The sequence below is a fragment of the Pongo abelii genome, chromosome 20 (genome assembly GCF_028885655.2).
Source record: "Pongo abelii isolate AG06213 chromosome 20, NHGRI_mPonAbe1-v2.0_pri, whole genome shotgun sequence".
Classification (NCBI taxonomy): Eukaryota; Metazoa; Chordata; class Mammalia; order Primates; family Hominidae; genus Pongo; species Pongo abelii.
In genome coordinates, this window is record NC_072005.2 from 46259469 (window position 1) to 46287257 (window position 27789).

At 49.6% G+C, this 27789-nt stretch overlaps 1 protein-coding gene across 1 annotated transcript in view; it reads left to right on the plus strand.

Moving 5' to 3' along the window:
* Nucleotides 1–839: 839 nt before the first annotated feature.
* Nucleotides 840–27789, plus strand: part of SPTBN4 (spectrin beta, non-erythrocytic 4) — a 112025-nt gene continuing 85075 nt past the window's right edge. The window contains exons 1-4 of the mRNA XM_024237088.3: nt 840–1149; nt 6440–6626; nt 25089–25240; nt 27447–27620. Of these exons, the coding sequence (XP_024092856.2) occupies nt 6455–6626; nt 25089–25240; nt 27447–27620 (498 nt within the window). The 5' untranslated portion in view covers nt 840–1149; nt 6440–6454. The remainder of the gene's footprint in view (nt 1150–6439; nt 6627–25088; nt 25241–27446; nt 27621–27789) is intronic.

Below are 27789 nucleotides of genomic sequence, written 5' to 3' on the forward strand. Positions count from 1 at the left end.
CCAGAACCAGCAAGGGGAGAAAGTTACATGTGTGTGCACTTGCATGTAAGACACTATGTCGCGGCGTACCTATGCACTTATATGACCCTGTGTGACTCAGTGACCCGGAGGGCAAGCTGGACTGTGGGTGACACCTTGTGTCATCCTCTGAGTGTGATCGCGTGTTACAGTGTGACTACACGTGCGTGACACCACGTGTGGCAGGCATTGATTCTGTTCTTTTGTGACCTTGTGGTGACACCGTGGGTGACACTGCGTCAGCCTGTACGATAGGGTGGGGGACGTGTGAGGTGTGCTACCTGGAAGCGTGAGACTATTAGACTGTGACGGTGTGTGACACCACATGTCTCGTGTAAGGATGTGTGACACTGGGACCCCATTCGAGTGTGTGGCTGTGGGTGTCTGTGTTGCGCTGCTGTTTGTGACCCCCTGTGACTATGATGTGTGAGGTGCGGCGGTGCAGCATGTGTGGGGCGACTGCTGTGAAGGTTCGAGTGTGTAGAGTGTGTGACACTGTGGCTGTGAAGCTGTGCGTGATGTGTGGGCCTATGACACTGTTTGTGACTGCCGGGGAGTGTGCGGCTGTGTGTGACAGGTGCATTTGTGTGTGACGCCGCGTGGGCGGTGGTGACCCTATTGGATTTGTGTGGTGGTGGGTGACACCGTTCCAGTGTGGACGCCGCGTGTGATGGCGTAAGGGTGTGACCCCGTGAGACCCCACAGGAGGGAGTGACGGCGCGCGAGCGCGTGGATGCGGGGGTGAGTTTGTGCGCCGAGGCCCCCGCGAGTATGGCAGCGTGGCGAGCGTGACCCCGTGGGAGTGTGCAGCGCGTGACGCCGCCGTGCCCGCGCGAGTGCAGCCGTGCACCCCACGCCGCGGCCGGGTGTGACTGCGCGTGGGCCTCGGGCGGCGGGGCGCGGGGACAGCGGGCGGGAGGGGGTCCCGGGGGCGCGCTGAGAGCGGCGGCGGCGCGAGAGAGGTAGGCGCGGCGGCGCATGCGGGTCTGGCTGAGCCGCGGGCCGGCGGGGCCGGGCTGAGCCGGGCCGAGTCGGGCTGGGCCGGGCCGGGCAGGGCAGCGGACGCCGACAGGGAGGGCGGTCGGTCGCAGCGAGCAGCGGAGACAGCGACGCTGGCGGCCGCGGGCCCAGGTGAGCTGTTGGGGGGCCGACAGCCCCTCCCCCAAGCATGTCCCCACCTGGCGAGCATCCCTCCTCAGCGCGCGCGCGGGGCATGGCTGGAACCCCGGGTCTTCCCGGCTGGAGGGAGGCAAAGGGTCGAGGGCAGGACGAGCCCCCAACCCCCCCACCCGGTCTAGCTTCCGCGCCACGCGTGGGTCTTACCCCCAGGCCTTGTCCTTCCCAGGCCCGCTCCTTGGGCGCAGTGTATGGACCGCAGGGAGAGAGGCGCGGCCTCGGAAGGGTTAAAGCCTCTGATGCCACCGCAGCCCAGCGCCCCACCAGCCTTTGCCGGGGGGTGGCGGGGGGAGCTCGCAGGACACCCCTTCCCGGCTTGCCTATTACCTGCTCTCTTCCTTCCCATTCAATCGCGTTATGGCCAGAGCTGATCCTCGGCCTGGTCAGAGGGCTAACAGGAGTGCTAAGGGCCTCCCCATCTCTAAGTGTCCTCCACTGAAGAAAACAGTTGTAAGCCACCGTTTAACAGGAGGGAAACTGAGGCACAGAAAGGCCAAGTTAAAGATACTCGGTTAAAGATACAGCAAGAATAAAGCGGAACTTGAACTCATTTCTGTCTGACTCCAGAAGAGGCAAATCGATTTGCTGAGATATGTGAGGAAAAGATGAAGAATAATAGCAAGGAACATGTATCGAGGGCTTGCAGTGTACCAGATACCATGATCCCTGCATTAATAACTTACCTCTTCAAACACCGCTAAGAAACGGGTACGATTATCATTACTTTTTTTTTTTTTTTTTTTGAGACGGAGTTTCACTCTTGTCACCCAAGTTGGAGTGCAATGGCGCCATCTCGGCTCACTGCAACCTCTGCCTCCCGACTTCAAGCAGTTCTCCTGCCCCAGCCTCCCAAGTAGCTGGGATTACAGGCATGAGTCACCACGCCTGGCTAATTTTGAATTTTTAGTAGAGATGGGGTTTCACTATGTTGGTAAGGCTGGTCTCCAACTCTTGACCTCAGGTGACCCACCCACCTCCTCGGCCTCTCAAAGTGCTGGGATTATAGGCGTGAGCCACCGCCTGGCCTACTCTTTTTTGTGTGTGTGACAGAGTTTCACTCTGTCATTCAGGCTGGAGTGCAGTGGGTCGATCTCAGCTCACTGCAACCTCCATCCCCCAGGTTCAAGCGATTCTCCTGCCTCAGCCTCCCAAGTAACTGGGACTACAGACATGTGCCACCACGCCTGGCTAATTTTTGTATTTTTTTTTAGTAAAGACCGGGTTTTGCCATGTTGGCCAGGCTGGTCTCAAATTCCTGGCCTCAAGTGATCCACCTACCTCGACCTCCCAAAGTGCTGAGATTATAAGCATGAGCCACCATGCCAGGCCATCATTACTATTTTGCAGATGAACAAACTAAGGCCCAAAGAGTGGAAGTATTTCAGGCAAGGTCGCACAGGTGGTAGGTAGCTGTGTGCTCACTTTCACTTCTCCATGGAAGGAGGGAAGAACAAAAATGGATTTGGGACTGGGCACATGTGTAACCCCAGCACTTTGGGAGGTTGAAGTGGGCAAATAGCTTGAGCCCAGATGTTTGAGACCAGCCTAAGCAACATAGTGAGACCCCATCTCCACAAAAAATACAAAAATTACCTGGTCATGGTGGAGCTTGCCTCTAGTCCCATCTACTCAGGAGGCTGAGGTGGGAGGATCGCGTGAGCACAAGAGTTGGAGGCTACAGGGAGGTATGATTGTGTCACTGCACTCTAGCCTGGGTGATAGAGCAATACCTTGTCTCAGAAAAAAAAAAAAAGGATTTCAATGTGTCCCCCTAAGGGACAATTTCCACTCTACTCACTCTACTGACCAAGACTTAGACCGTGCCTTCCTAGAATTCAGTGGGTTGGCAATTGTCTGGGTCTTTTGAGGACTTTGATCTACCAACTTCCTCCTTTGTTAGTCTTTTTTTCCCCTTTTTCTTTAGAGAAGGAGTCTTACTCTGTCGCCCAGGCTAGAGTTTAGTGGCACAATCTCGGCTCACTACAACCTTCGCCTCCCAGGTTCAAGCAATTCTCCTGCCTCAGCCTCCCGAGTAGCTGGGATTACAGGCACCTGCCACTTCGCCCAGCTAATTTTTGTGTTTTTAGTAGAGATGGGGTTTTGCCATGTTGGCCAGGCTGGTCTCGAACTCCTGACCTCATGATCCACCCGCCTCAGACTCCCAAAGTGCTAGGATTACAGGTGTGAGCCACCGCGCCCAGCTGTTAGTCTTAGAATCAGGCCTGGGGGCCCAGAAGGTAGAGGAGATACATCTAATGTCACTTAACCCTTTAAATTTCTTCTCTTTTTTTTTTTTTTTTTTTTTTTTGAGATAGAGTCTCACTCTCTCACCCAGCCTAGAGTGCAGTGGTGCGATCTCGGCTCACTGCAACCTCCGCCTCCTGGGTTCAAGCAATTCTCCTGTCTCAGCCTCCCGAGTAGCTGGGATTACAGGCATGCACCACCATACCTGGCTAGTTTTTATATTTTTAGTAGAGTCAGGGTTTCACCATGTTGGCCAGGCTGGTCTGGAACTGCTGACCTCAGGTGATTCACCCACCTCGGCCTCCCAAAGTGCTGGGATCACAGGTGTGAGCCACTGTGCCCGGCCAATTTCTTCTTTTTTTAAATAATTTTTTGTTTTCTATTTTTTTATTTTCATTTATTTTATTTTTTCTGAGATGGAGTCTCACTCTGTCGCCCAGGCTGGAGTGCAGTGGCGTGATCTCAGCTCACTGCAACCTCCGTCTCCCAGGTTCAAGCGATTCTACTGTCTCAATCTCCTGAGTAGCTGGGATTATAGGTGCACAACACCATGCCTGGCTAATTTCTTGTATTTTAGTAGAGATGGAGTTTCACCAAGTTGCCCAGACTGGTCTCGAACCCCTGAGCTCAGGCAATCCACCCGCCTCGGCCTCCCTAAGTGCTAGGATAACAGGCATGAGCCACCGTGCCCGGCCTATTTTTATTTTTTTTATTTTTGTTTGAGATGGAGTCTCGCCCTGTCACCCAAGCTGGAGTGCAGTGGTGCCATCTTGGCTCATTGCAACCTCTGCCTTCCCAGGTTCAAGCGATTCTCCTGCCTCAGCCTCCTGAGTAGCTGGGATTGCAGGCATGCACCACCATGCCCAGCTCATTTTTGTATTTTTAGTAGAGATGGGGCTTCACCAAGTTGGCCGAGCTGGTCTTGAACTCCTGATCTCAAGTGATCCGCCTGCCTCAGCCTCCCAAATTGCTGGGATTACAGGTATGAGCCACTGTGCCTGCCCCCTCCACTTAAAATTTTTTTTCTTCTTCTTTTTTTTTTCTTGGGAATGAGTCTTACTCTGTTGCCCAGGATAGAGTGCAGTGGCACAATCTCAGCTCACTGCAACCTCCGCCTCCTGGGTTCAAACGATTCTCCTCCCTCAGCCTCCTGAGTAGCTGAGATTACAGTAGCCCGAAACCACGCCCAGCTAATTTTTGTATTTTCAGTAGAGACAGGGTTTCACCATGTTGGCCAGGCTGGTCTAGAACTCTTCACCTCGTGATCCGCCTGCCTCGGCCTCCCAAAGTGCTGGGATTACAGGCAGGAGCCACTGTGCCCGGCCCCATTTATGCAAACATTCTATCACCTTTTTTTTTTTGAGACGGAGTCTTGCTCTGTCTCCCAGCCTGGAGTGCATTGGCATGATCTCGGCTCACTGCAGCCTCCACCTCCCAGGTTCAAGCGATTCTCCTGCCTCAGCCTCCTGAGTACCTGGGATTACAGGTGCGTGATACCACGCCCAGCTAATTTTTGTATTTTTAGAGACAGGGTTTCACCATGTTGGCCAGGCCGGTCTTGAACCCCTGACCTCAGGTGATCCACCCATCTCAGCCCCCAAAATTGCTGGGATTACATGCATGAGCCACCGCGCCTGGCCCTATCATCTGTGTTTGAATCCGAGCTACTAACTGGCTGTGTAACCTTGGAAAAATAGATCAACTCCTCTGTGCCACAGTTTCCTCCTCTGTAAAATAGGTGTAATAATAGCCAACTGTTAGGGAATTAAATTTGTGGAAATAATAAGAGAATGTACATGAAGTACTGACCACAGTGCAAGTGTTCAATATGTTCATTATTGCTATTACTGCATTACAGAACTTTATTGTTCTAATAATAACAGTGACAATTTGCTGAGCCCTTAATATGTGCCAGGGGCTAAGCCATGTGATTTATCACATCCTGTGAAGTGGTGAGGGTGAACATTATTATTATTATTATTATTTATAAATAGGGTCTCGCCATATTGCCCAGTTTGGAGTGCAGTGTCACTATTATAGATCACTGTAGCCTTGACTTCTTGGGCTCAAGTCATCCTCCTGCCTCAGCCTCCTAAATAGCTGGGACTACGGGTGGCAACCACCACATTTGGCTAATTTAAAAAATTTTTTTAAAGACAGTTTCTGGCTCTGCTGTCCAGGCTGGAGTGCAGTGGCACTATCTTGGCTCACTGCAACCTCCACTTCACAGGCTCAAGCCATCCTCACACCTCAGCCTCCTGAGTAGCTGGGATTACAGGCACGTTGCCACCACATCCAGCTATTTTTTTTTTTTTTTTTTTTTTTTGAGACAGAGTTTCGATTTGTTGCCCAGGCTGGAGTGCAATGGCATGATCTTGGCTCACCACAACCTCCGCCTCCCAGGTTCAAGTGATTCTCCTGCCTCAGCCTCCCGAGTAGCTGGGATTACAGGCATACTCCACCTCGCCTGGAGAATTTTGTATTTTTATTAGAGACAGGGTTCTCCATGTTGGTCAGGTTGGTTATGAACTCCCAACCTCAGGTGATCCGCCCGCCTCTGCCTCCCAAAGTGCTGGGATTACAGGTGTGAGCCACCATGCCCGCCAATTTTTGTATTTTTTGTAGAGACAGGGTTTCACCATGTTGCCCAGGCTTGTCTCGAACTCCTGGGCTCAAGCAATCCGCCCTCCTCAGCCTCTCAAAGTGTTGGGATTATAGGCTTGAGCCACTGCGCCCAGCTTATTTTTGTTTTTATAGAGATGAAATCTTGCTATGTTGCCCAGGCTGGTCTCCAACCCCTGGGCTCAAGCGATTCTCCTGCCTCTGCCTCCCAAAGTGCTGAGATTACAGGCATGAGCCACTGTGCCTAGGCCTTATCATTATTATTATGTCCACTTTAAAGACAGAGAAATTGAGGACAAGAGAGGGACAGGACTCAAAGCCAGTCACTGTTAGAAATGGGACTTGATCCTAGACCTAACCTACCTCTCCCTATGTCCAGGCCTCACCTTTCCCGATGGCGCAGGTACCAGGGGAAGTGGACAACATGGAGGGCCTGCCTGCCCCTAACAACAACAACCCTGCCACCCGCTGGGAGAGTCCGGATCGGGGCTGGGAGCGGGAGCAGCCGGCTGCATCCACCGCAGCAGCCTCGCTCTTTGAGTGCTCCCGGATCAAGGCCTTGGCAGGTACCTGGAGGAGGGCTGGGGTGGGATGAGGAGGAGGGGGAAGGGGGAAGGGTGCCCGAGAACCTTGGTGGCTGGGAGGGTGGGAAGAGAGACCAGCACTGTCCAATAGAACTTTCCATGATGGTGGAAATAGTCTATATCCATAATGTACAATATAATAATCACTAGTCTATGTGACTTTTGAATGCTAGAAATGTGGCCAGTGCTATGTGACAGACTTCGAGTTTTAAATTTTATTTAGTTTTAATTAAATTTATTTATATATATATATTTTTTGAGACAGAGTCTTATTCTGTTGCCGGCTGGGGTGCAGTGGCGAGATCTTTGTTCACAGTACTCTCCACCTCACCGGCCCAAGCCATCCTCCTACCTCAGTCCCCTGAATAGCTGGGACTACAGGTGTGCGCCACCACACCCGGCTAATTCTTTTTGTATTTTTAGTAGACACGGGGTTTCACTGTGTTTGCCAGGCTGGTTTCGAACTTCTGACCTTAAGTGATCCACTTGCTTTGGCTTCCCAAAGTGCTGGGATTACAGGCATGAGCCACTGCACCCGGCCCAGTTTTTTTTTTTTGAGACGGAGTTTCGCTCTTGTTGCCCAAGCTGGAGTGCAGGGGCGCCATCTCGGCTCACCGCAACCTCCGCCTCCCAGGTTCAAGCAATTCTCCTGCCTCAGCCTCCCTAGTAGCTGGCATTACAGGCATGTGCCACCACGTCCAGCTAATTTTGTATTTTTCGTAGAGACAGGGTTTCTCCATGTTAGTCAGGCTGGTCTCAAACTCCCAACCTCAGGTGATCCACCCCTCTCGGCCTCCCAAAGTGCTGAGATTACAGGCATGAGCCACGGCACCCGGCCTGTTTTAATTACATTTAAATAGCCAAATGTGGCTTGTGACTGCTGTATGGGGCAGTGCAGCCTTAGAGCCTTAGAAATGTATAGTCCCACAATGGTGGGACTTTGTAAGCATATTCCCTTAGAATCCTAAAATGCAGAGCCATCAGATCCTTGGAACTTGAAATGTCTAAGAGATTCTTAGACCTCTTGAAATGAAGAAGACCTCTGGCCGGGTGCGGTGGCTCACACCTGTAATCCCAGCACTTTGGGAGGCCAAGGTGGACAGATCTCTTGAGTGCAGGAGTTCGAGACCAGGTTGGCCAACATAGTGAAACCCTGTCTCTACTAAAAATTAAAAAAAAAAAAACATTAGCTGGGCGTGGTGGCATGCATCTGTAGTCCCAGCTATTCAGGAGGCTGAGGTGGGAGGATGGCCTGAGACTGTGAGGTGGAGATTGCAGTGAGTCAAGATCGCGCCACTGCACTCCAGCCTCAGCAATAAAGCAAGAACCTATCTCAAAAAAAAAAAAAAGAAAAGAAAAAGAGCTTTGGAAATGTGGAACGTTATCGTCACAGACCTAAGAAATTTTAGTCATTGTTCCCTAGGATCATAGGCCCTTAGAAACCGAAACTGTGGGACTTTATAATACTAAACCTTTAGAGTTTCCAATTAGAAATGTGGATCCTGAGAAACTTGACATAGAGTGACCAAAACCTTCCTGCTTTTACCATAAAAATTCTCAGCCTTGGGCCAACCGGTACAGTGGGTCACCCTACCCATTTTTTTTTTTTTTTTTTTTTTTTTTTTTTTTTGAGACAGGGTTTCACTCTTTCACCCAGGCTGGAGTACAGTGGTGTGATCATGGCTCACTGCAGCCTCGAACTCCTGAGCTCAAGTGATCCTCCCACCTCAGCCTCCTGAATAGCTGGAACTACAGGCATGCGCCACCATGCCTGGCTAACTTTTGTATTTTTAATTGAGGCGGGGTTTCACCATGATGGCCAGGCTGGTCTTGAACTCCTGGGCTCGGGTAATCCACCCACCTCGGCCTCCCAAAATGCTAGGATTACAGGCGTGAGCCATGGCGCTGGCTCAAGAAACCTGGCTGATCTAGAAACCTGTAGTCCCAGCACTTTGAGAGGCCGAGGCGGGCAGATCGCTTGAGCCCAGGAGTTCGAGACCAGCCTGGCCAACATGGTGAAACCCCGCCTCAACTAAAAATATGAACATTAGCCAGGTGTGGTGGCACATGCCTGTAGTTCCAGCTAGTCGAGAGGCTGAGGTGGGAGAATCTCCTGAGCCCGGGAAGCAGAGGTTGCAGTGAGCCGAGATCGTGCCACTGCACTCCAGCCTGGGCAACAGGATGAGACCCTGTCTCAAAATAATAAGAAATCTGGCTAGGCACGGTAGCTCACGCCTGTAATCCCAGCGCTTTGGGAGGCCAAGGTGGGCGGATCACTGGAGGTCGGGAGTTTGAGACCAGCCTGGCCGGCACGGCAAAACCCTGTCTCTATTAAAAATACAAAAATTAGCTGGGTGTGGTGGTGTGTGCCTGTAATCCCAGCTACTCAGGAGGGTGAGGCAGGAGAATCGCCTGAACCTCAGAGGTGGAGGTTGCAGTGAGCCGAGATTGTGCCATTGTACTCCAGCCTGGGCGTCAATAGCGAAACTCTGTCTCAAAAAATAAATAAATAAATAAATAAATAAAGAGAGAGAGAGAAATCTGTATGTACCACAAAGTATGAACCAGATTCAACTGGTGGATTGCCAGCTTTGTCTGATCTAGAAACCTAGGCTGATGAAAACATACACTCATGTAAACTTAACAGTCATACTTTTAGAGCCTTAGAACCTTGAAAAGATAGGAACATATCAACTTAGAATTCTAGAATTTACTAATTTAGTGTAAGTGAGTTTGTTTTTACTTTTTTGTTTTGTTTTGTTTTTGTTTTTGAGACGGAATCTCGCTCTGTCACCCAGGCTTGAGGGCAGTGATACTATCTCGGCTCACTGCAAGCTCTGCCTCCCGAGTTCACGCCATTCTCCTGCCTCAGCCTCCCGAGTAGCTGGGACTACAGGCGCCCGCCACCACGCCCGGCTAATTTTTTGTATTTTTAGTAGAGATGGGGTTTCACTGTGTTAGCCAGGATGGTTTCGATCTCCTGACCGCGTGATCCGCCCGCCTTGGCCTCCCAAAGTGCTGGAATTACAGGCATGAGCCACCGCGCCCGTCCTGTTTTTAGTTTTTGTTTGTTTTTTGAGGAGGAGGGGGTCTCTCCATGTTGCCTAGACAGGTCTCAAACTCCTGGTGTCAACTCATCCTTCTGAGTAGCTGGGATTACAGATGTGTACCACCACTCCCAGCTGTAGAATTTATTATTATTATTATTATTATTATCATTATTATTATTTGGACTGCTGCCCAGGCTGGAGTGTGGTGATAAAAATCATAGCTCACTGCAACCTCCAACTCCTGGGCTCGAGCAATCCTCCCACCTTAGCCTCCCGAGCAGCTGGGACTACAGGCATGCACCACCATGCCCAGCTAATTTTCTTCTTATTTTATTTTTTTGTAGAGACAGGGCCTCACAATGTTGTCCAGGCTGGACTTGAACTCCTGGACTCAAGTGATCCTCCCACCTTGGCCTCCCAAAGTGTTGGGATTACAGGTGTGAACCACTGGAATTGATTTTATCTAGAAAATATTAATTCAGTGCCTGCTGAGTGCCTGGCCCATGCTGGACAACATGAGGGGCATAGTGGTGACTGAGGCAGCCCGGGTCCTGCCCCCACAGGGCTCTCTCAGTGAGAGAAAGAGATCCGGTTAGACAATGATGACCCAGAGGGGTCAGAGACAGGGTAGGGGAGGCACAGGCAGAGAGGTTGGGGCTGTTGACAGAGAGGCACAAGCATCAGGCTGAGATGGGGAAGCCCAAGGACTGTGGGAGCCCATAGGATGTACTTGATCCAGCCTGGAGAATCAAGGAGGGCTTCTTGGAGAAGGAGAGGCCTAAGTTCAGGCCTAAAGGATGAATTGGCATGAACACCGGAGTGAAGAGCGGAAGAGTATTCTAGGTAGAGGGAACTGCATATGCAAGGCCTCCAGAAGTTGGGAGTGGCTTGACTGAGAAGGATACAGGTGAGGAGTAAATGATGATGGGAGAGGAGCCAGTGGAAGCCAGATCCTTCTTTTTTTTTTTTTTTTTGAGACGGAGTTTCGTTCTTGTTGCCCAGGCTGGAGCGCAGTCTTGGCTCACTGCAACCTCCGCCTCCTGGGTTCAAGCGATTCTCCTGCCTCAGCCTCCTGAGTAGCTGGGATTACAGGCGCCTGTTACCTTGCCTGGCTAATTTTTGTATTTTTAGTAGAGACGGGGGTTTCACCATGTTGGCCAGGCTGGTCTCGAACTCCTGACATCAGGTGACCCACCCGCCTCAGCTTCCCAAAGTGCTGGGATTACAAGGATAAGCCACTGAGCCTGGCAGAAGCCAGATCTTAAAGGGCCTTGCGGGGTACCAGGGAGCTATGGAAAGATTTTAAGCAGAGGTGGGATATGGTAAGATGAGAATTAAGGACTCTCCAAATCTTAGAACCATGCTTCTGAGAGCATCTTGCCCAGGGAAATGTAGAAATCCGCTTTAAGATTAAAAAAAAAAAAATCCTCTCCAGTTTGGGCAACAAAGCAAGATCCTGTATGTATAAAACTTTAAAAATTAACTGGCCACAGTGGCATGTGCCTATATTACTCTGGAGGCTGAGGCAGGAGGATCGCTTGAGCCCAGGAATTGAAGGCAGTGATCTATGATAGCACCACTGCATTCCAACCTTCCAGCTTGGGCAACAGAGTGAGATCCCACCTTAAGAAATTATATTTTATTTTCTTTTTTTTGAGACAGAGTCTTGCTTTGTCACTCAGGCTGGAGTGCAATGGTGTGATCTTGGCTCACTACAACCTCTGCCTCCTGGGTTCAAGCTGTTCTTCCTCTGCCTCCCGAGTAGCTGGTATTACAGACGCCCGTCACCACGCTCAGCTAATATTTTGTATTTTTAGTAGAGACGGGGTTTCACCATGTTGGCCAGGCTGGTCTTGAATTCCTGACCTCAAGTGATCCACCTGCCTCAGCCTCTCAAAGGCGTGAGCCACGCCTGCCCTGTATAATTTTCATAAATGCTCACAAATGCACAACTCTGCTTAAATCTCCCGTGCTTAGGGTTCACATATAGCTCTACAAGTAAAACACATTTATAGAGGAACTCCAGACCCCAAACCAGTAACATTCAGCTTAATAGTAACTTCATGGTGCTGCTCTCCTGCTGAAACCACCTTGCCGCTCAAAGTGCAAATATGACATAGACCACTACGCTGCATTTCTTTTGCATCCCTTTGCCCAGCTCTCTCATGGTTTTTCTCCCTCTTTTATTTTGAGGCAGAGTCTTGCTCTGTCACCCAGGCTGGAGTGCAGTGGTTCGATCACGGCTCACTGCAGCCTCGACCTCCCAGGTCACCTGTAATCCAACACTGAGGCTGAGATGAGAGCATTACTTGAGCCCAGGAGTTTGAGACCAACCTGGGCAACATAGTGAGACCCTGTCTCTATCAATTTTTTTCAACATTAAGGAAAATTGTTTGGACCCCACATTCAGTGTGTTCTCCTACTCACCCTCCACAGTTTGTGGCTTACTACTGTCATTGATCTGTGTGACGCCTCTCTGCAATTCTCTTTTATTCCCAAATCTCAAATCAATTTCTTCTCCCCTGTAGGCAACCACTGACATTGTTTTGTTTTGTTTTTTAAATAAATATGGGGTCTTGCTATGTTGCCTAGGCTGGTCTTGAACTCCTGGGCCCAAGCAATTTTCCCACCTCGACCTCCCAAAGTGTTGAGAAGCCACTGCTTCTGACCCCATTCAGATAGTTTTTAATGTGAATCTTTTTCTTTGCATGAGGATAATTTTGCAAAATGTGCATTGCTAATGAGTAAGCATATATATATATATATATATATTTAACTTTTTATTATTAAAGTAGTTCATGACACAGAATGGCAGATAAATCATGCCAATATTTCCACAAATGAGTACTCTCTTGTAACCAGCACCCATATTAAAAAACAGAATATACAACGGGATGTGGTGACTCATGCCTATAATCCGAGTGCGTTGGGAAACCAAGGCATGATAATCACTTGGGGCCAGGAGTTCAAGACCAGTCTGGGCAACATAGACCCCGTCTCTACAAAAAAAAAAAAATTAAAAATTAGCTGGGCGGGGCCAGGCGCGGTGGCTCACTTCTGTAATCCCAGCACTTTGGGAGGCAGAGGCGGGTGGATCACGAGGTCAGGAGATTGAGACCATCCTGGCTAACACAGTGAAACCCTGTTTCTACTAAAAATACAGAAAATTAGCTGGGCGTGGTGGTGGGCACTTGTAGTCCCAGCTACACGTGAGGCTGAGGTAGGAGAATGGTGTGAACCCGGGAGGCAGAGCTTGCAGTGAGCGGAGATCAAGCCACTGCACTCCAGCCCGGGCAACAGAGAGAGACTCCGTCTCAAAAAAAAAAAAAAAAATTAGCTGGGCGTGGTGGCATGAGCCTGTAGTCCTAGCTACTCAAAAGACTGAGGTGGGAAGATTGCTTGAGCCCAGGAGTTCCAGGCTGCAGTGACCTAAGAAGGTGCCACTGCCCTCCAGCCTGGGCAACAGAATGAGATACCATCTCTAAAAAACAAACAAACAGAATGTGACATATGACAGCTCCAGAAAAGCATCCTCATGCCACCTCCCTATCACTACAGTCCAAGGGTGTACTCTCTTAACTTGTAACAGCTCAGCTTCATTTTGCTGGTGTTTTAACTTTCTATAAATGGAATAATGCATTGTGTGTTGTTTTATGTCTGGCATTATTTACTCAACATTATGTTTGTGGGACATTCATCCATGTCTCCCTGTGCTTGTGGGTTGGTCCTTCTCCTTGCTGTATAGTGTTGCATGGTGTGAATGTACCACAGTGCGTTTATGCATTCACCTGTCGATAAGCATTTGGGTTGCTGCTAGTTCGGGGCTACTATAAATGGTGGTGTTGGGCCAGGTGTGGTGGCTCACGCCTGTAATCCCAGTACTTTGGGAGGCCAAGGCGGGCAGATTACTTGAGTCCAGGAGTTCAAGACCAGCCTGGGCAATACAGCGACACCCCATTTCTACTAAACATACAAAAAAGTTTGCTGGGTGTGGTGGTGCATGCCTGTAATCCCAGCTACTCAGGGTGCTGAGGCAGGAGAATCACTTGAACCCAGGAGGTGGAGGTTGCGGTGAGCCAAGATAGGGCCACTGGACTCTAGCCTGGGTGACAGAGTGAGACTCTGTCTTAAATAAATAAATACATAAAATAAATGGTGGTGTTCTCAAGTTTCTAGTAAACATTTTTGGTGGGCATATGTGCTTGTTTCTGGTGGTTTACACCCACCCAGGAGTGAAGCTGTCCAATCATCGGGTAAGGGTATATATTTTATTTTACATATATATGTATCTGCTCTTGTTAATTGAGACAAGATCCTGCTGTGTTGCTCAGGCTGGTCTCCAACTCCTAGGCTCAAGCAGTCCTCCTGCCTTGGCCGCCCAAAGTGTTTGGATTACATGAGTGAGCCATGCGCCCGGCCAAGTGAGTGTGTATCTAACTTTAGTAGAGACTGCCCGTTTGTATCGTTTTATATTCCCACTAGCAGTGTACCAGAGATTCAGTTGCTGTGCACCCCACCCTTGCGATGGTCAGTTTTTTTTTTTTTTTTTTTGAGACAGAGTCCCACTGTGTCGCCCAGGCTGGAGTGCAGTGGCGCGATCTCGGCTCACTGCAACCTCCGCCTCCTGAGTTCAAGCAATTCTCCTGTCTCAGCCTCCGGAGTAGCTGGGATTACAGGCGCACACCACCATGCCCAGCTAATTTTTGTATGTTTAGTAGAGACGAGGTTTCGCCATGTTGGCCAGGCTGGTCTCAAACTCCTGACCTCAGGTGATCTGCCTGCCTCAGCCTCCCAAAGTGCTGGGATTACAGGCATGAGCCACTGTGCCCAGCTGATGGTCAGTCTTTTTAATTTTAGCCATTCTGGTGGCTGTGCATTCTGTTGTGGTTTTACTTTGCATTTTCCTGATGACTAAGAACAGCGAAGAGGGTGAAGCACATTTTCATACATTTGTTGGCCATTCAAATATCCTTTAGTGAGATGGCCATTCAAGTCTTTTTTTTTTTTTTTTTTCTTTTGAGATGGAGTCTTGCTCTGTTGCCCAGGCTGGAGTGCAATGGCACAATCTTGGCTCACTGTAACCTCCACCTTCCGGATTCAAGTGATTCTCCTGCCTCAGCTTCCTGAGTAGCTGGGATTATAGGCGTGCGCTACCACACCTGGCTAATTTTTGTATTTTCAGTAGAGACAGGGTTTCATCATGTTGGTCAGGCTGGTCTCAAACCTCCCAAAGTGCTGGGATTACAGGCATGAGCCACTGAGCCCGGCCCCATTCAAGTCTTTTGCCCATTTTCTTATTAATTTGTCTGCCTCTGATTAACAGAAATGTTTTTTCTTTTCCTTCCTTCCTTCCTTCCTTCCTTCTTTCCTTCCTTCCTTTTTTTCTTTCTTTCTTTCTTTTTCTTTGAAACAGAATTTCGCTCTTGTTGCCCAGGCTGGAGTGCAATGGCATGATCTCAGCTCATCGCAACCTCCGCCTCCCGGGTTCAAGCAATTCTCCTGCCTCAACCTCCCGAGTAGCCGAGATTACAGGCATGCACCACTACACCCGGCTAATTTTTTTTTTTGTATTTTTAGTAGAGACGGGGTTTCTCCATGTTGAGGCTGGTCTTGAACTCCTGACCTCAGGTGATTCACCTGCCTCAGCCTCCCAAAGTGCTGGGATTACAGGCGTGAGCCACCACGCCTGGCCTTCTTTTTTTTTTTTTTTTTTGAGACAGGATCTCACTGTCACCCTGGCTAGAGTGTAGTGGCATGATTTCGGCTCATTGCAACCTCCACCTCCGGGTTCAAGTGGTTCTCCTGCCTCAGCCTCCCCAGTAGCTGGGACTGCTGGTGCATGCCACCATGCTTGGCTAATTTTTGTATTTTTGTAGAAACAGGGTTTTGCCATGTTGGCCAGGCTCATCTTAAACTCCTGACCTCAAGTTATTCTCCCACCTCGGCCTCCCAAAGTGCTGGAATTACAGGCGTGAGCCACTGCACCCAGCCTAAAAGTCTTATTTTAGTCCTTTCACATTTGGATTTGTAAGCTGAATGAAATTCATTTGTATGTATTATTGTGTGCAGTGCAGGTCAGTTTGTTTTCTTCTCCCATATGGATATCCAGTTGACTCAGCTCCATTTATTTATCCTTTCCCTACTGAACTGCAATGTCGCTTTGTCATAAATCTGAGAGCCACTTATCTATGCGTTTCTGCATGCAGGTATTGCTAACTGATACAAGTTTTATCATGTTCCAGATTGCATTGTTAGCTTTTTTTTGTTTGAGAGAGTCTTGCTCTGTCTCCCACGCTGGCGTGCAGTGGCACAATCTCGGCTCACTGCAATCTCCGCCTCCTGGGTTCAAGCGATTCTCCTGCCTCAGCCTCTGGAGTAGCTGGGATTACAGGCGCACACCACCACACCTGGCTAGTTTTTGTATTTTCAGTAGAGACGGGGTTTCACCATGTTGGCCAGGCTGATCTCGAACTTCTGACCTCAGGTGATCCATCCATCTTGGCCTCCCAAATTGCTGGGATTACGGCTGTGAGCCACCACGCCTGGCCACATTATTATTTTTTTTATTCAGAACTCTGCCTTAAGTCTCATCCACATGTCTCTGAATGCATTTGTTTATTTATTTAATTCTAAGACAGGGTCTTGCTCTATCACCCAGGCTGGAGTGCAGTGGTGTGATCTCGGCTCACTGCAACCTCCAGCTCCTGGCCTCAAGTGATCCTCCTACCTCATCCTCTCCAGTACTACAGGTACTTCAGGACTGCAGGTGCACCCCACCATGCCTGGCTAATTTCTATATTTTTGTAGAGACGGGGGTCTCCCCTGGGTTTGAATTCTTGGGCTCAAGCAATTCTTCCTCCTTGGCCACCCAACGTGCTCAGATTACAGAACCATAATGAACCACTGCACCCGGCCAAATTAAAGTCTTATCCTAAGGAAATGTGTTTCACTTGTGATTGTTGTTGGAGAAAAATGTATAAATGGTAAAAAGCTGGGCATAATAGTACTTGCCTATAGTCCCAGCTACTTGGGAGGCTGAGGGTGGGAGGATCATTTGAGCCCAGGAGTTTGAGACCAGCCTGGACAACATAACAAGACCCCATCTCTACAAAAAGTAAAAATGAAAAACATAGCCAGCTGTGGTGGTGCACGCCTGTAGTCCCCTCAGGAGGCTGAGATGGGAGTGTCCCTTGAGCCTAGGAGGTCAAGGCTGCAGTGAGCCGTGATCGTGCCCCTGAACTACTGCCTGGGTGACAGAGTGGGACTGTCTAAAAATAAATAAATAAATAAATAAATAAATAAAAAGAACTCAATATAAGCACAATAGCAGACAGAGGAAACTCTCATTTGGCCTGGAGCATTTTTGTTTGTTTGTTTGTTTGTTTTGAGACAGGGTCTCCTTCTCTTGCCCAGGCTGGAATGCAGTGGTGCAATCACAGCTCACTGCAGCCCCGAACTCCCAGGCTCAAGCGATCTTCCTACCTCAGCCTTCTGAGCAGCTGGCACCACAGGTGGACACCCACCATGCCTAGCTATTTAAAAAAAATTTTTTAAGAGATGGGGGCCTCACTATATTGCCCAGTCTGGTCTCAAACTCCTGGGCTCAAGTGATCCTCCCACCTTGGCCTCCCAAAGTGTTCAGATTACAGGTGTGAGCCACCTCGCCCAGCCTGGCCAGGAGTCTTGAAACCCCAAAGGTATCTGTGTCAGCTACGGTCCTGGCAGGAAGCAGATGGCATCCCACAAAGGGGTAAAGTTGGGGCAAGTTTAATGAAGGGACTATTGACATAGAGGTGGGCTGGGTTAAGGGAACCTACAAGGGCAGTGGAGACCCGCAGTGACTGGAGCAGAGAAGGGAGTGGTGACAGAGGAGAGAGGTGTCACCAGCAGGAGCTGGGGATGTAGAGAAAGAAACCAGGCACTGCCAGGAGCAGGTCAGACAGGGAGGGAGGGAGCAGGAAGGAATAAAGCCCTTGACTCCTCTGATCTCCTGCTGGCCAAACCCAGCTGGAAGTCTGAGGGACTCTGAGGGTTGGGGAGTCCATTCATACAGTCCACACTGGCCAGCCTCCCTGGACCCACCACAGCGCGGGGAAGAGGAGTGGAGGGTGGCACCAGAGAGGGAAACGGAAGACCCCCACACAGTAAACACACCAACACGGTCAACATTCAATGTCATCTCAGGTCAGGGCAACACTCTGAGAATTTTTTTTTTTTTTTTTTTTTTTTGAGAGAGTCTTGCTGTCGCCTAGGCTGGAGTGCAATGGCGTAATCTTGGCTCACTGCAACCTCCACCTCCAGGCTCAAGTGATTCTCCTGCCTCGGCCTTCCGAGTAGCTGGGATTACAGGCATGTGACACCACGCATGGCTAATTTTTGTATTTTTTGGTAGAGAGAGGATTTCATCATGTTGGCCAGCTGGTGTCAAACTCCTGACCTCAAGTGATCCACCCACCTAGGCCTCCCAAAGTGCTGGGATTACAGGCATGAGCCACCATGCCCAGCCCCATGACAATACTTTTTGTTTTGTGATTTCATTTTGATGATACCCAAAGAAAGTGAATAGAAACTGATCCTGAGCTGGGTGCGGTGGCTTACACCTGTAAGCCCAGCACTTTGGGAGGCTGCGGCAGGAGGATTGCTTGAGCCCAGGAGTTTGAGGCCAGCCTGGGAAACATGGCAAGATCCTGTCTGTACAAAAAATACAAAAATTAGCCAAGTGTGGACATGCGCCTGTAGTCCCAGCTACTGGGGAGGCTGAAGTGGGAGGATTACCTGAGCCCAGGGAGGTTGAGGCTTCACTGAGCCATGATCATGCCACTGCACTCCAGAGCCTGGGTGACAGAGTGAGACAAAGAAAGAAAAAAGAAAGAAAGAAAGAGAGAGAGAAAGAAAGAAAGAAAGAAAGAAAAGAAAGAAAGAGAAAGGGAGAAAGAATGAAAGGAAGAAAGAAGGAACAAAAAAGGAAGGAAAGAAAGAGAGAGAGGGAGGGAAGGAAGGAAGGAGAGAGAAAGAAAAAAAGGAAAGAAAGAAAGAGAAAGAAAAGAAAGAAAAAGAAAGGAAAGGAAAGAAAGAGAAAAGGAAAGGAAAGAAAGAAAGAAAAGAAAGAAATTGAGCCTAGACCATCTGAATGGCAACTTCATAAAGGATTATATATATATATATATATATATATATATGCATATATTATATATATGTAGTTTTTGAGACAGAGTTTCACTCTCTCACCCAGGTTGAAGTGTAGTGTTGCAACAATGGCTCACTGAAGTCTCAACCTCCTGGGATCAAGGGATTCTGCCATCTTAGCCTCCTGAGTAGCTAGGACTATAGGCACAGGCCACCATGCCTGGCTAAGCTTTAATTTTTTTTTTTTTTTTTTGAGATGAAGTTTTACTCTTGTTGCCCAGGCTGGAGTGCGATGGCGCAATCTCAGCTCACTGCAACCTCCGCCTCCCAGATTCAAGCAATTCTCCTGCCTCAGCTTCCTGAGTAGCTGATTACAGGTGCCCGCCACCATGTCTGGCTAAGTTTTAATTTTTTTTTTTTTTGAGACGAAGTTTTACTCTTGTTGCCCAGGCTGGAGTGCAATGGCGTGATCTCAGCTCACTGCAACCTCCACCTCCCAGGTTCAAGCGATTCTCCTGCCTCAGCCTCCTGAGTAGCTGGGATTACAGGCGTGTGCCACCATGCCTGGCTAATTTTTATATTTTTAGTAGAGATGGGGTTTCACCATGTTAGCCAGGCTGGTCTCGGACTCCTGACCTCAGGTGATCCACCCACCTCGGCCTCCCAAAGTGCTCTGATTACAGGCCTGAGCCACCACGCCTGACCTGATTTTTAATTTTTTATACAAATGGGGTCTTGCTATGTTGCCGAGGCTGGTGTGGAACTCCTGGCCTCGAGCAATCCTCCTGCCTCGGCCTCCCAAAGTGCTGGGATAATGGGCATGAGCCAGCATGCCTGGCCTGATTTTTCTATTCCTGATTACAGTCTTGTTAGCATGGAGCAAGATTTGAGAACTGAAGTGCCCACCGAGACCAGATGGGCTGCATACACTGAGAGAACTGGGACCTCCTGTAAGACGGCAGCGGCCACGCAGCCGCCACGATGGCAGCCTGGCAGGAATGGAGGTCCAGGGTTGCCGTATCATGTAATATTTCATAAGAAGCCAAAAATCTAAATTTTTTAAAGACAAAATCTTCCTATTTTAAAATATTGGCAACTGATTTACATTTTTATAAAACGCAGTGGGGGTGCAACCAAATATATCTCAGAGGCTGGGCTCAGTGGCTCATGCCTGTAATCCCAGCACTTTGGGAGCCGAGGCGGGTAGATCACCTGAGGTCGGGAGTTCAAGACCAACCTGACCAACATGGAGAAACCCTGTCTCTATTAAATATATAAAATTAGTTGGGCGTGGTGGCGCATGCCTGTAATCCCAGCTACTCAGGAGGCTGAGGCAGGAGAATTGCTTGAATCTGGGAGGTGGAGGTTGCAGTGAGTCAAGATTACACCACTGCACTCCAGCCTGGGAGACAGAGGGAGACTCCATCTCTAAATAAATAAATGAATAAATAAACAAATAAATAAAAAATATATATGTATACACATATGCACACACACACACCCCAACCCCTACCTCTCTGAAGTATGAGTTCCCCAAACCGATGATTCCCCCAGAATCCATTGAAGAAAGCCAAATCTAGTCCAAATCCCTCTTTTTGCAAATGTGAAAACTGGGGTCCAAAGAGGGAGATGACCTCGAGAAGTCACCTGGCCAGTTATTAGTAGAGACAGGGCAGAACCCAGTTGTCCTCATTCTGGTACCACTCTGGGGATGCACTAAAGTTCCACTTTGGCTTTAGTACTAGCCAAAACCTGCTATTTGGCGTGGGCATCATCTGTTAGAAGGCAGAGGAATAAATACTCAATTTAGCATCTTTTCTGCCATCACTTTCTCAGGTATGATTGATGATCAGTATTCACGTAGGGTCCCATCTTATCTAAACAGCACAAAACCCACATTGACACAAACAAGATATTTCCTTTGCATTTACTGTTAATATTTGCATATTTGTTTTCAAACTAGAGGTAAACATTCAAGGTGCAATTTAAAGTTAAAAAAATACAGATAAGTAAATGTATATTTTCTACTGCTAGAGTAAGAAGCAATATTTTTTTAAAAAATTGTATTTTTAATTTTAGTGGGCACATAGCAGTTATATATATTTATGGGATAGATACTTTTGTGTTGCAGACAATCCAATTATACTCTTTTAATTATTTTAAAATGTGCAATCAGGCCAGGTGCAGTAGCTCATGCCTGTAATCCCAGCACTTTGGGAGGCCAAGGCGGGTGGATCACTTGAGTCCAGGAGTTTGAGACAAGCCTGGGCAACATGGCTAAACCCTGACTCTTCTAAAAATACAAAAACTAGCTGGGCATGGTGGTGCATGCCTGTAGTCCCAGCTATTCGCAAACCTGAGGTGGAAGGATGGCTTGAGCCTGGGAGGCAGAGGTTGCAGTGAGCCATGATCTCACACCACCGCACTCCAGCCTGGATTTTATACCGGGCAGACCCTGTATCAAAAAAAAGAGAGAAAAACAAGTACAATTAAATTATTATTGAATATAATCATCCTGTTGTACTGATATCAAATACTAGATCTTATTCATTCTTTCCATATTTTGTACCCATTAACCATCACCCCTTCCCTTCACCCCACTATTATAATGTTACAAAAGGTAAATTTTATGAAAAAGGAAATTATTGAGAGATTTCAAATGGTTGAAGGAGAAATAAACTGGAAATATACATCTTTATTCCTGAATTAATGGAAAACTTAATAGGAAACTTAATATTATTTAGTAATGGGATTTTAACAGTAACTGTACAGGCTAAGCTGCCAACAAATCGACTTAACAGTACAGTGGCTTAATGGAGAAGCTATTTCTCCCTCCCGGATAACCTCGAGATGATCAACACAGTTGGCAGGAAGACTTAGCTCAGAGAGGTCAGTGTAGATTCCAGGTTAATTTCATCTTGTATTCTGTAGACCTTGACCTTGGTTTTCCAGTTTATGGGAGTCAGGGGAAGAAAGAGGAAGGCCAGGCAGCAATTTTCTTTTTCTTTTTTAAACTTTATTTTTGGCCGGGCGAGGTGGCTCACGCCTGTAATCCTAGCACTTTGGGAGGCCGAGGGGGGGGGCGGATCACGAGGTCAGGAGATCGAGACCATCCTCGCTAACATGGTGAAACCCCATCTCTACTAAAAAAAAACAAAAAAAATTAGCCGGGCGTGGTGGCGGGTGCCTGTAGTCCCAGCTACTCAGGAGGCTGAGGCAGGAGAATGGCGTGAACCGGGGAGGCAAAGCTTGCAGTGAGCTGAGATCGCGCCACTGCACTCCAGGCTGGGCGACAGAGTGAGACTCCGTCTCAAAACAAACAAATAAACAAAAAACAAAAAAAAACCACTTTATTTTAAAATAATTCATTTATTTATTTTTTTGAGATGGAGTCTTGCTCTGTCACCCAGGCTGGAGTGTGGTGGCACGATTGCCACTCACTGCAACCTCTGCCTCCCGGGTTCAAGCAATTCTCCTGCCTCAGCCTCCCGAGTAGCTGGAATTACAGGCACCCACCACCACGCCTGGCTAATTTTTGTTTTTCTGGTAGAGATGGGGTTTCACCATGTCGGCCAGGCTGGTCTCGAACTCCTGACCTCAGGTGATCCACCTGCCTCAGCCTCCCAAAGTGCTGGGATTACAGGCGTGAGCCACAGTGCCTGGCCTAAACTTTATTATTTATTTATTTTGGAGGCAGAGTCTTGCTCTGTAGCCCAAGCTGGAGTGCAGTGGCACGCTCTTGGCTCACTGCAACCTCCATCTCCCTGGTTCAAGCGATTCTCATCCCTCAGCCTCCTGAGTAGCTGAGATTACAGATGTGCGCCACTAAGTCCTGCTAGTTTTTTGTATTTTTAGAGGAGACAGGGTTTCGCCAAGTTGCCCAGGCTGGTCTTGAACTCCTGAGCTCAGGCAATCCGCCTACCTTGGCCTCCCAAAGTGCCAGAATTACAAGTGTGAGCCACCGTGCCCGGCCTTTTTAAAACTTTAGATTATGAAATAATTACAGATTCACAGGAAGTCGCAAAGATAGTAGAGATGATAAAAAGACATGTAACTGGCTGGTTGTGGTGGCTCGAGCCTGTAATCTCAGCACTTTGGGAAGCGTACATGGGAGGATTGCTGGAGCACAGAAGGTTGAGACCAGCCTGGGCAACATCGTGAGACCCTTGTCTCTACAAAAATAAAAATAAAAAAATCAGACGGGCATGGTGGCATGTGCCTGTAACCCCAGCTACTCAGGAGGCTGAGGTGGGAGAATTGTGTAAGCCTGAGAGGTTGAGGCTGCAGTGAGCCACGATTGTGGCACTGCACTCAAGCCTAGGCGGCAGAGTGAGATTGTGACTCAAAAAAAAAAAAAAAAAGAGTAATTCTACTAAAAAATGTCCAAGGGATTTGAATGACGTTTCTCCAAAGATATACAACTGCCTGATGGAGCATGAAAAGATGCTCAACATCACTAGCCATTAGGGAAGTGCAAAAGAAAACCACAGTGAGGTACCACTTCACGCCCACTAGGATGGCCATAAAAAAAAAAGAAAAAAAGTAGAGGGAAATGACCAAGCGCAGTGGCTAACACCTGTAATCCCAGCACTTTGGGAGGCCTAGGTGAGTGGATTCCTTGAGCCCAGGGGTTTGAGACCAGCCTGGGCAACATAGTGAGACCCCTGTCTCCACACCGAATACAAAAATTAGCCAGGCCTGGTGGCATGCTCCTTTGGTCCCAGCTACTTGGGAGGCTGCGATGGGAGGATCACCTGAGGCTGGGAGGCAGAGGTTGCAATGAGCCAAGATTGCACCATTGCATTCCAGCCTGGGCAACGTAGTGAGACCCCCGTCTCAAGGGAAAAAAAAAAAGGAGGGGTTGGGAAATAGCAAGTGTTGGCAAAGATTTGGAGCCCTCACACATTGCTGGTGCAGCAACTTTTTTTTTTTTTTTTTGAGACAGGGTCTGGCTCTGTCACCCTTGCTGGAGTGCAGTGGCATGAGCACAGGTCACTGCAGCCTCGACCTCCCAAGCTTAAGCGATCCTCCTGTCTCAGCCACTCAAGGAGCTGGGAGTACAGGGGCATTCCACCCTGCCTGGCTAATTTTTTGTATTTTTTTGTAGAGACAGAGTCTTCACCATGTTGCCCAGGCAGGTCTCAAACTCTTGAACTCCAGCAATCCACCTGCCTTGGCCTCCCAAAGTGCTGGGATTACAGGCATGAGCCACCATGCCTGGCCTATGGTGCAGTTACTTTGGAAAACAGTTTGACAGTTCCTTAAGGCCGGGCGCGATGGCTCATGCCTGTAATCCCAGCACTTTGGGAGGCTGAGACCATGGCTGTATTTATCCGTGTCCTCTCTGAACTGAGCTCTGTGAGGGCCCTGCTGTATTCACAGAGCCTTGAACAGGCACAGAGTGTGCATTCGAATATTTATTGAATGAATGAATGACTAGAGCCAACTGGGGTCACAAGCAGGGAAGGCTTCCTGTGCAAGTGACATCTCAGGAAAACTTCAAGGGACAGGAAGGTTGTCACCAGGTGGGTGGCAGAAGGTAGGGGAAGGCATCCCAGGTAGGTGGAGACATGGTTGCTGAGGCTGGACTCTCTCTCTCTTTTTTTTTTTTTTTGAGAAGGAGTCTTGCTCTATTGCCCAGGCTGGAGTGCAGTGGCGTGATCTCGGCTCACTGCAACCTCCGTCTCCCTGGTTCAAGCAATTCTCCTGCCTCAGTCTCCCGAGTAGCTGGGATTACAGGCATGCACCACCATGCCCGGTTAAGTTTTTTTTTTTTTGTATTTTTAGTAGAGACAGGGTTTCACCATATTGGCCAGGCTGGTCTTGAACTCCTGACTTTGTGATCTGCCCACCTCGGCCTTCCAAAGTGCTGGGATTACAGGCGTGAGCCACCGCACCCAGCCGACTTACTCTTTTTTTTTTTTTTTTTTTTTTTGAGATGGAGTCTTGCTCTGTCGCCCAGGCCGGAGTACAGTGATGCGATCTTGGCTCACCGCAGCCTCCGCCTCCCAGGTTCAAGCAATTCTCCTGCCTCAGCCTCTCCAGTAGCTGGGACTATGGGCGACCGCCACCATGTCCGGCTGCTTTTTGTATTTTTAGTAGAGACGGGGTTTCACCATATTGGCCAGGCTGGTCTCGAATTCCTACCTCAAGTGATCAGCCTGTGAGGCTGGACTCTTGCAGAGAGCTGGGCCTGAGCAGGCTTGGCTTGCGGAGGGCTGGGGTGAAGGTGGAAGCGCCTGGGGGCTCATCAGGGCCTGTCCTCCAGATGAGCGGGAAGCCGTGCAGAAGAAAACCTTCACCAAGTGGGTGAACTCGCACCTCGCCCGCGTGGGCTGCCACATCGGGGACCTCTATGTGGACCTGCGGGACGGCTTCGTACTCACGCGGCTCCTGGAAGTGCTGTCTGGGGAGCAGCTGGTGAGGGGGCCTGAAGGGCTGGGGCAGGGTTCCTCCCTGGGATCTCAGGCTGGGGGTTGGGCTTCTCTGGAAGGGCTGAACTGCAAGCAGGGGCCTGGCTCATGGGCGGGTGGAACGTGCTGGAAGGGCCCTGTGGGTAAGAGGTCCCTCTACTCGGGTGTGTGGGGCTGTGGCGCTGGGGTGGAGCTTGGTTGTGAGAAGCCTGGGCGCGTGGCTGGAACCGAAGCTGATGGCTCGCTAGCTACGGTTGCGAGGCGGGGCTTCGGTGGAAGGGGCCGGGCTCTGTTGCAAGGGACAAGGCCATTAGAGGAAGGAGGAGCTTTGTTAGAAGGGACTGGCCCGGGTTATGAGCTAGCAGGGGCATGCTATAAAACAGGGGCAGAACTGTGTTGCGGGTTGGGGGTGGGTAGTGGATGAAGGTGCGGGGCTCTAGGCTAGGGGGCAGTGTTCGTTGGTAGGGTGACACCTGAGGTCGTGGGTGTCTAGGGACGCAGACGGTGTCCTGGGATGTGGCTTGTATGGGTTGGGGCTGTGTCTCTGGGCTTGAATGGGGTTTCATGTAAAAGCGTGGGATTCTTATGGGGTAGAGATTCGTTAAAGGACTGGAGCCTGGATCTCAAGGAATTGTGAGGGGCATGGCTATAGAATAGGAACAAACAGCTGGGCGGTGTGGCTCATGCCTGTAATCTCAGCACTTTGGGGGGCCAAGATGGGAGGAACACTTGAGCCCAGGAGTTTCAGAACAGCCCGGGCAACATAATGAGACCCCCGTCTCTACGGTTTGTTTGTTTAAATTAACCAGGCATGGTGGCGCAGGCCTGTAGTCCCAAGTACCCAGGAGGTTGAGGCGAGAGGATCGATTGAGCCTGGGAGGTCGAGGCTGCAGTGAGCGATGATTGCACCACTGCTCTGCAGCCTGGGCGACAAAGCGAGACTCTGTTTCTCTCTCTTTTTTCTTAATTTTTTTTATTCTTTTAAAGAGATACGAGGCGTCACTATGTCGCCCAGGCCGATCTAGAACTCCTGGACTCAAGCAATCCTCCAGCCTCGGCCTCCCAAAGTGCTGGGATTAGAGGCGTGAGCCACTGCGCCCGGCAGAGACCCTGTCTCAAAACAAACAAACAAACAAACAAAAAACCCCGAGCGCTGTGGTGAGACCCGTTTCTACAAAAATTTTTTTAAAAAATCAAAAAGCATTAGCCGGGTGTGGTGGCGGGCACCGGTAGTCCCAGCTGCTCAGGAGGCTGAGGCAGGAGAATCGCTTGAACCCAGGAGGCAGAGGTTGCAGTGAGTCAAGATTGCGCCACTGCAGTCCAGTCTGGGCGACAGAGTGAGACTCCGTTTCAAAAACAACAACAAAAGCAAAAAAAAAAAAAAAAGATAGGAACCAACGCTGTTGGAAGGAATTGAGCTATAAACAAGGGGAAGAGCACTGGGGCAGGGCGGAGCTTGATTGGGATGGGCGTGGTTTTAGGTAGGGACCCGAAAGGGAAGCAGCGAGGGGTGTGACGCAGGAGTTTTTGTTTGTTTGTTTGAAACGAAGTCTCGCTCCCTCACCCAAGCTGGAGTGCAGTGGCGCGATCTCAGCTCAACTGCAGCCTCCGCTTCCCGGGTTCAAAGGATTCTCCTGCCTCAGCCTCCCGAGTACCTAGGATTGCGGGAGCGCGCTACCAAGCCCGGCTAATTTTTGCATTTTTAGTTACAGACAGTGTTTCGCCATGTTGGCCAGGCTGGTCTCGAACTCCTCGCCTCAAGTGACCCACCCGCCTCGGCCTCCCAAAGTGCTGGGATTACAGGATTGAGCCACTACGCAGGGGCGGCCATGGGATTAGTGGCAAAACATTGGTAGAGAGGGATCCAATGGCAGGGCCAGGGCTGAGACTATGGGCTAGGAGGGCGGGGCTTCATGATAGGGGGCGTGGTTATCAGGTTCAAAGTGGGGCGCCCGTGGAAGGGGCAGAGCCAGGGACGTGAATAAACCTTGAAGGGATGTGATTCTTTAAAGGGTCTGGCTATGGGAAGAGACAGGGCTTCTTTAGAAGGATTGAGTCCTGTGTCTTGGATAAAATGAGAGGAGGACGGCCTGATCCTGGACACTCAGGGGGCGTGGCCATGGGAGGCGGGCTTCTTTGGAAGCAGCGGGGCCGAGGGCGCCATGCTCCTGTCTGTCCAGACCCCCGATCGCCCACCGCCCCTGTCGCCCTAGCCCAGGCCCACGCGCGGCCGCATGCGGATCCACTCACTGGAGAACGTGGACAAGGCGCTTCAGTTTCTGAAGGAGCAGCGCGTGCACCTGGAGAACGTGGGTTCGCATGACATCGTGGATGGGAATCACCGGCTGACGCTGGGGCTGGTCTGGACCATCATCCTGCGCTTCCAGGTGACCCTCGAGTGGCCCCTGCCAAGCCCCGCCACGTGGGACTTAGGAAGGCGTTCCCCACCATTTACCCATTCATGCATTCCTTCCAATAATATCCTTAATATGCTGGAATCCTATTCCAGGTGGTAGGGATGAAAATAATGATAAAAATAATTGTCATGATCACCAC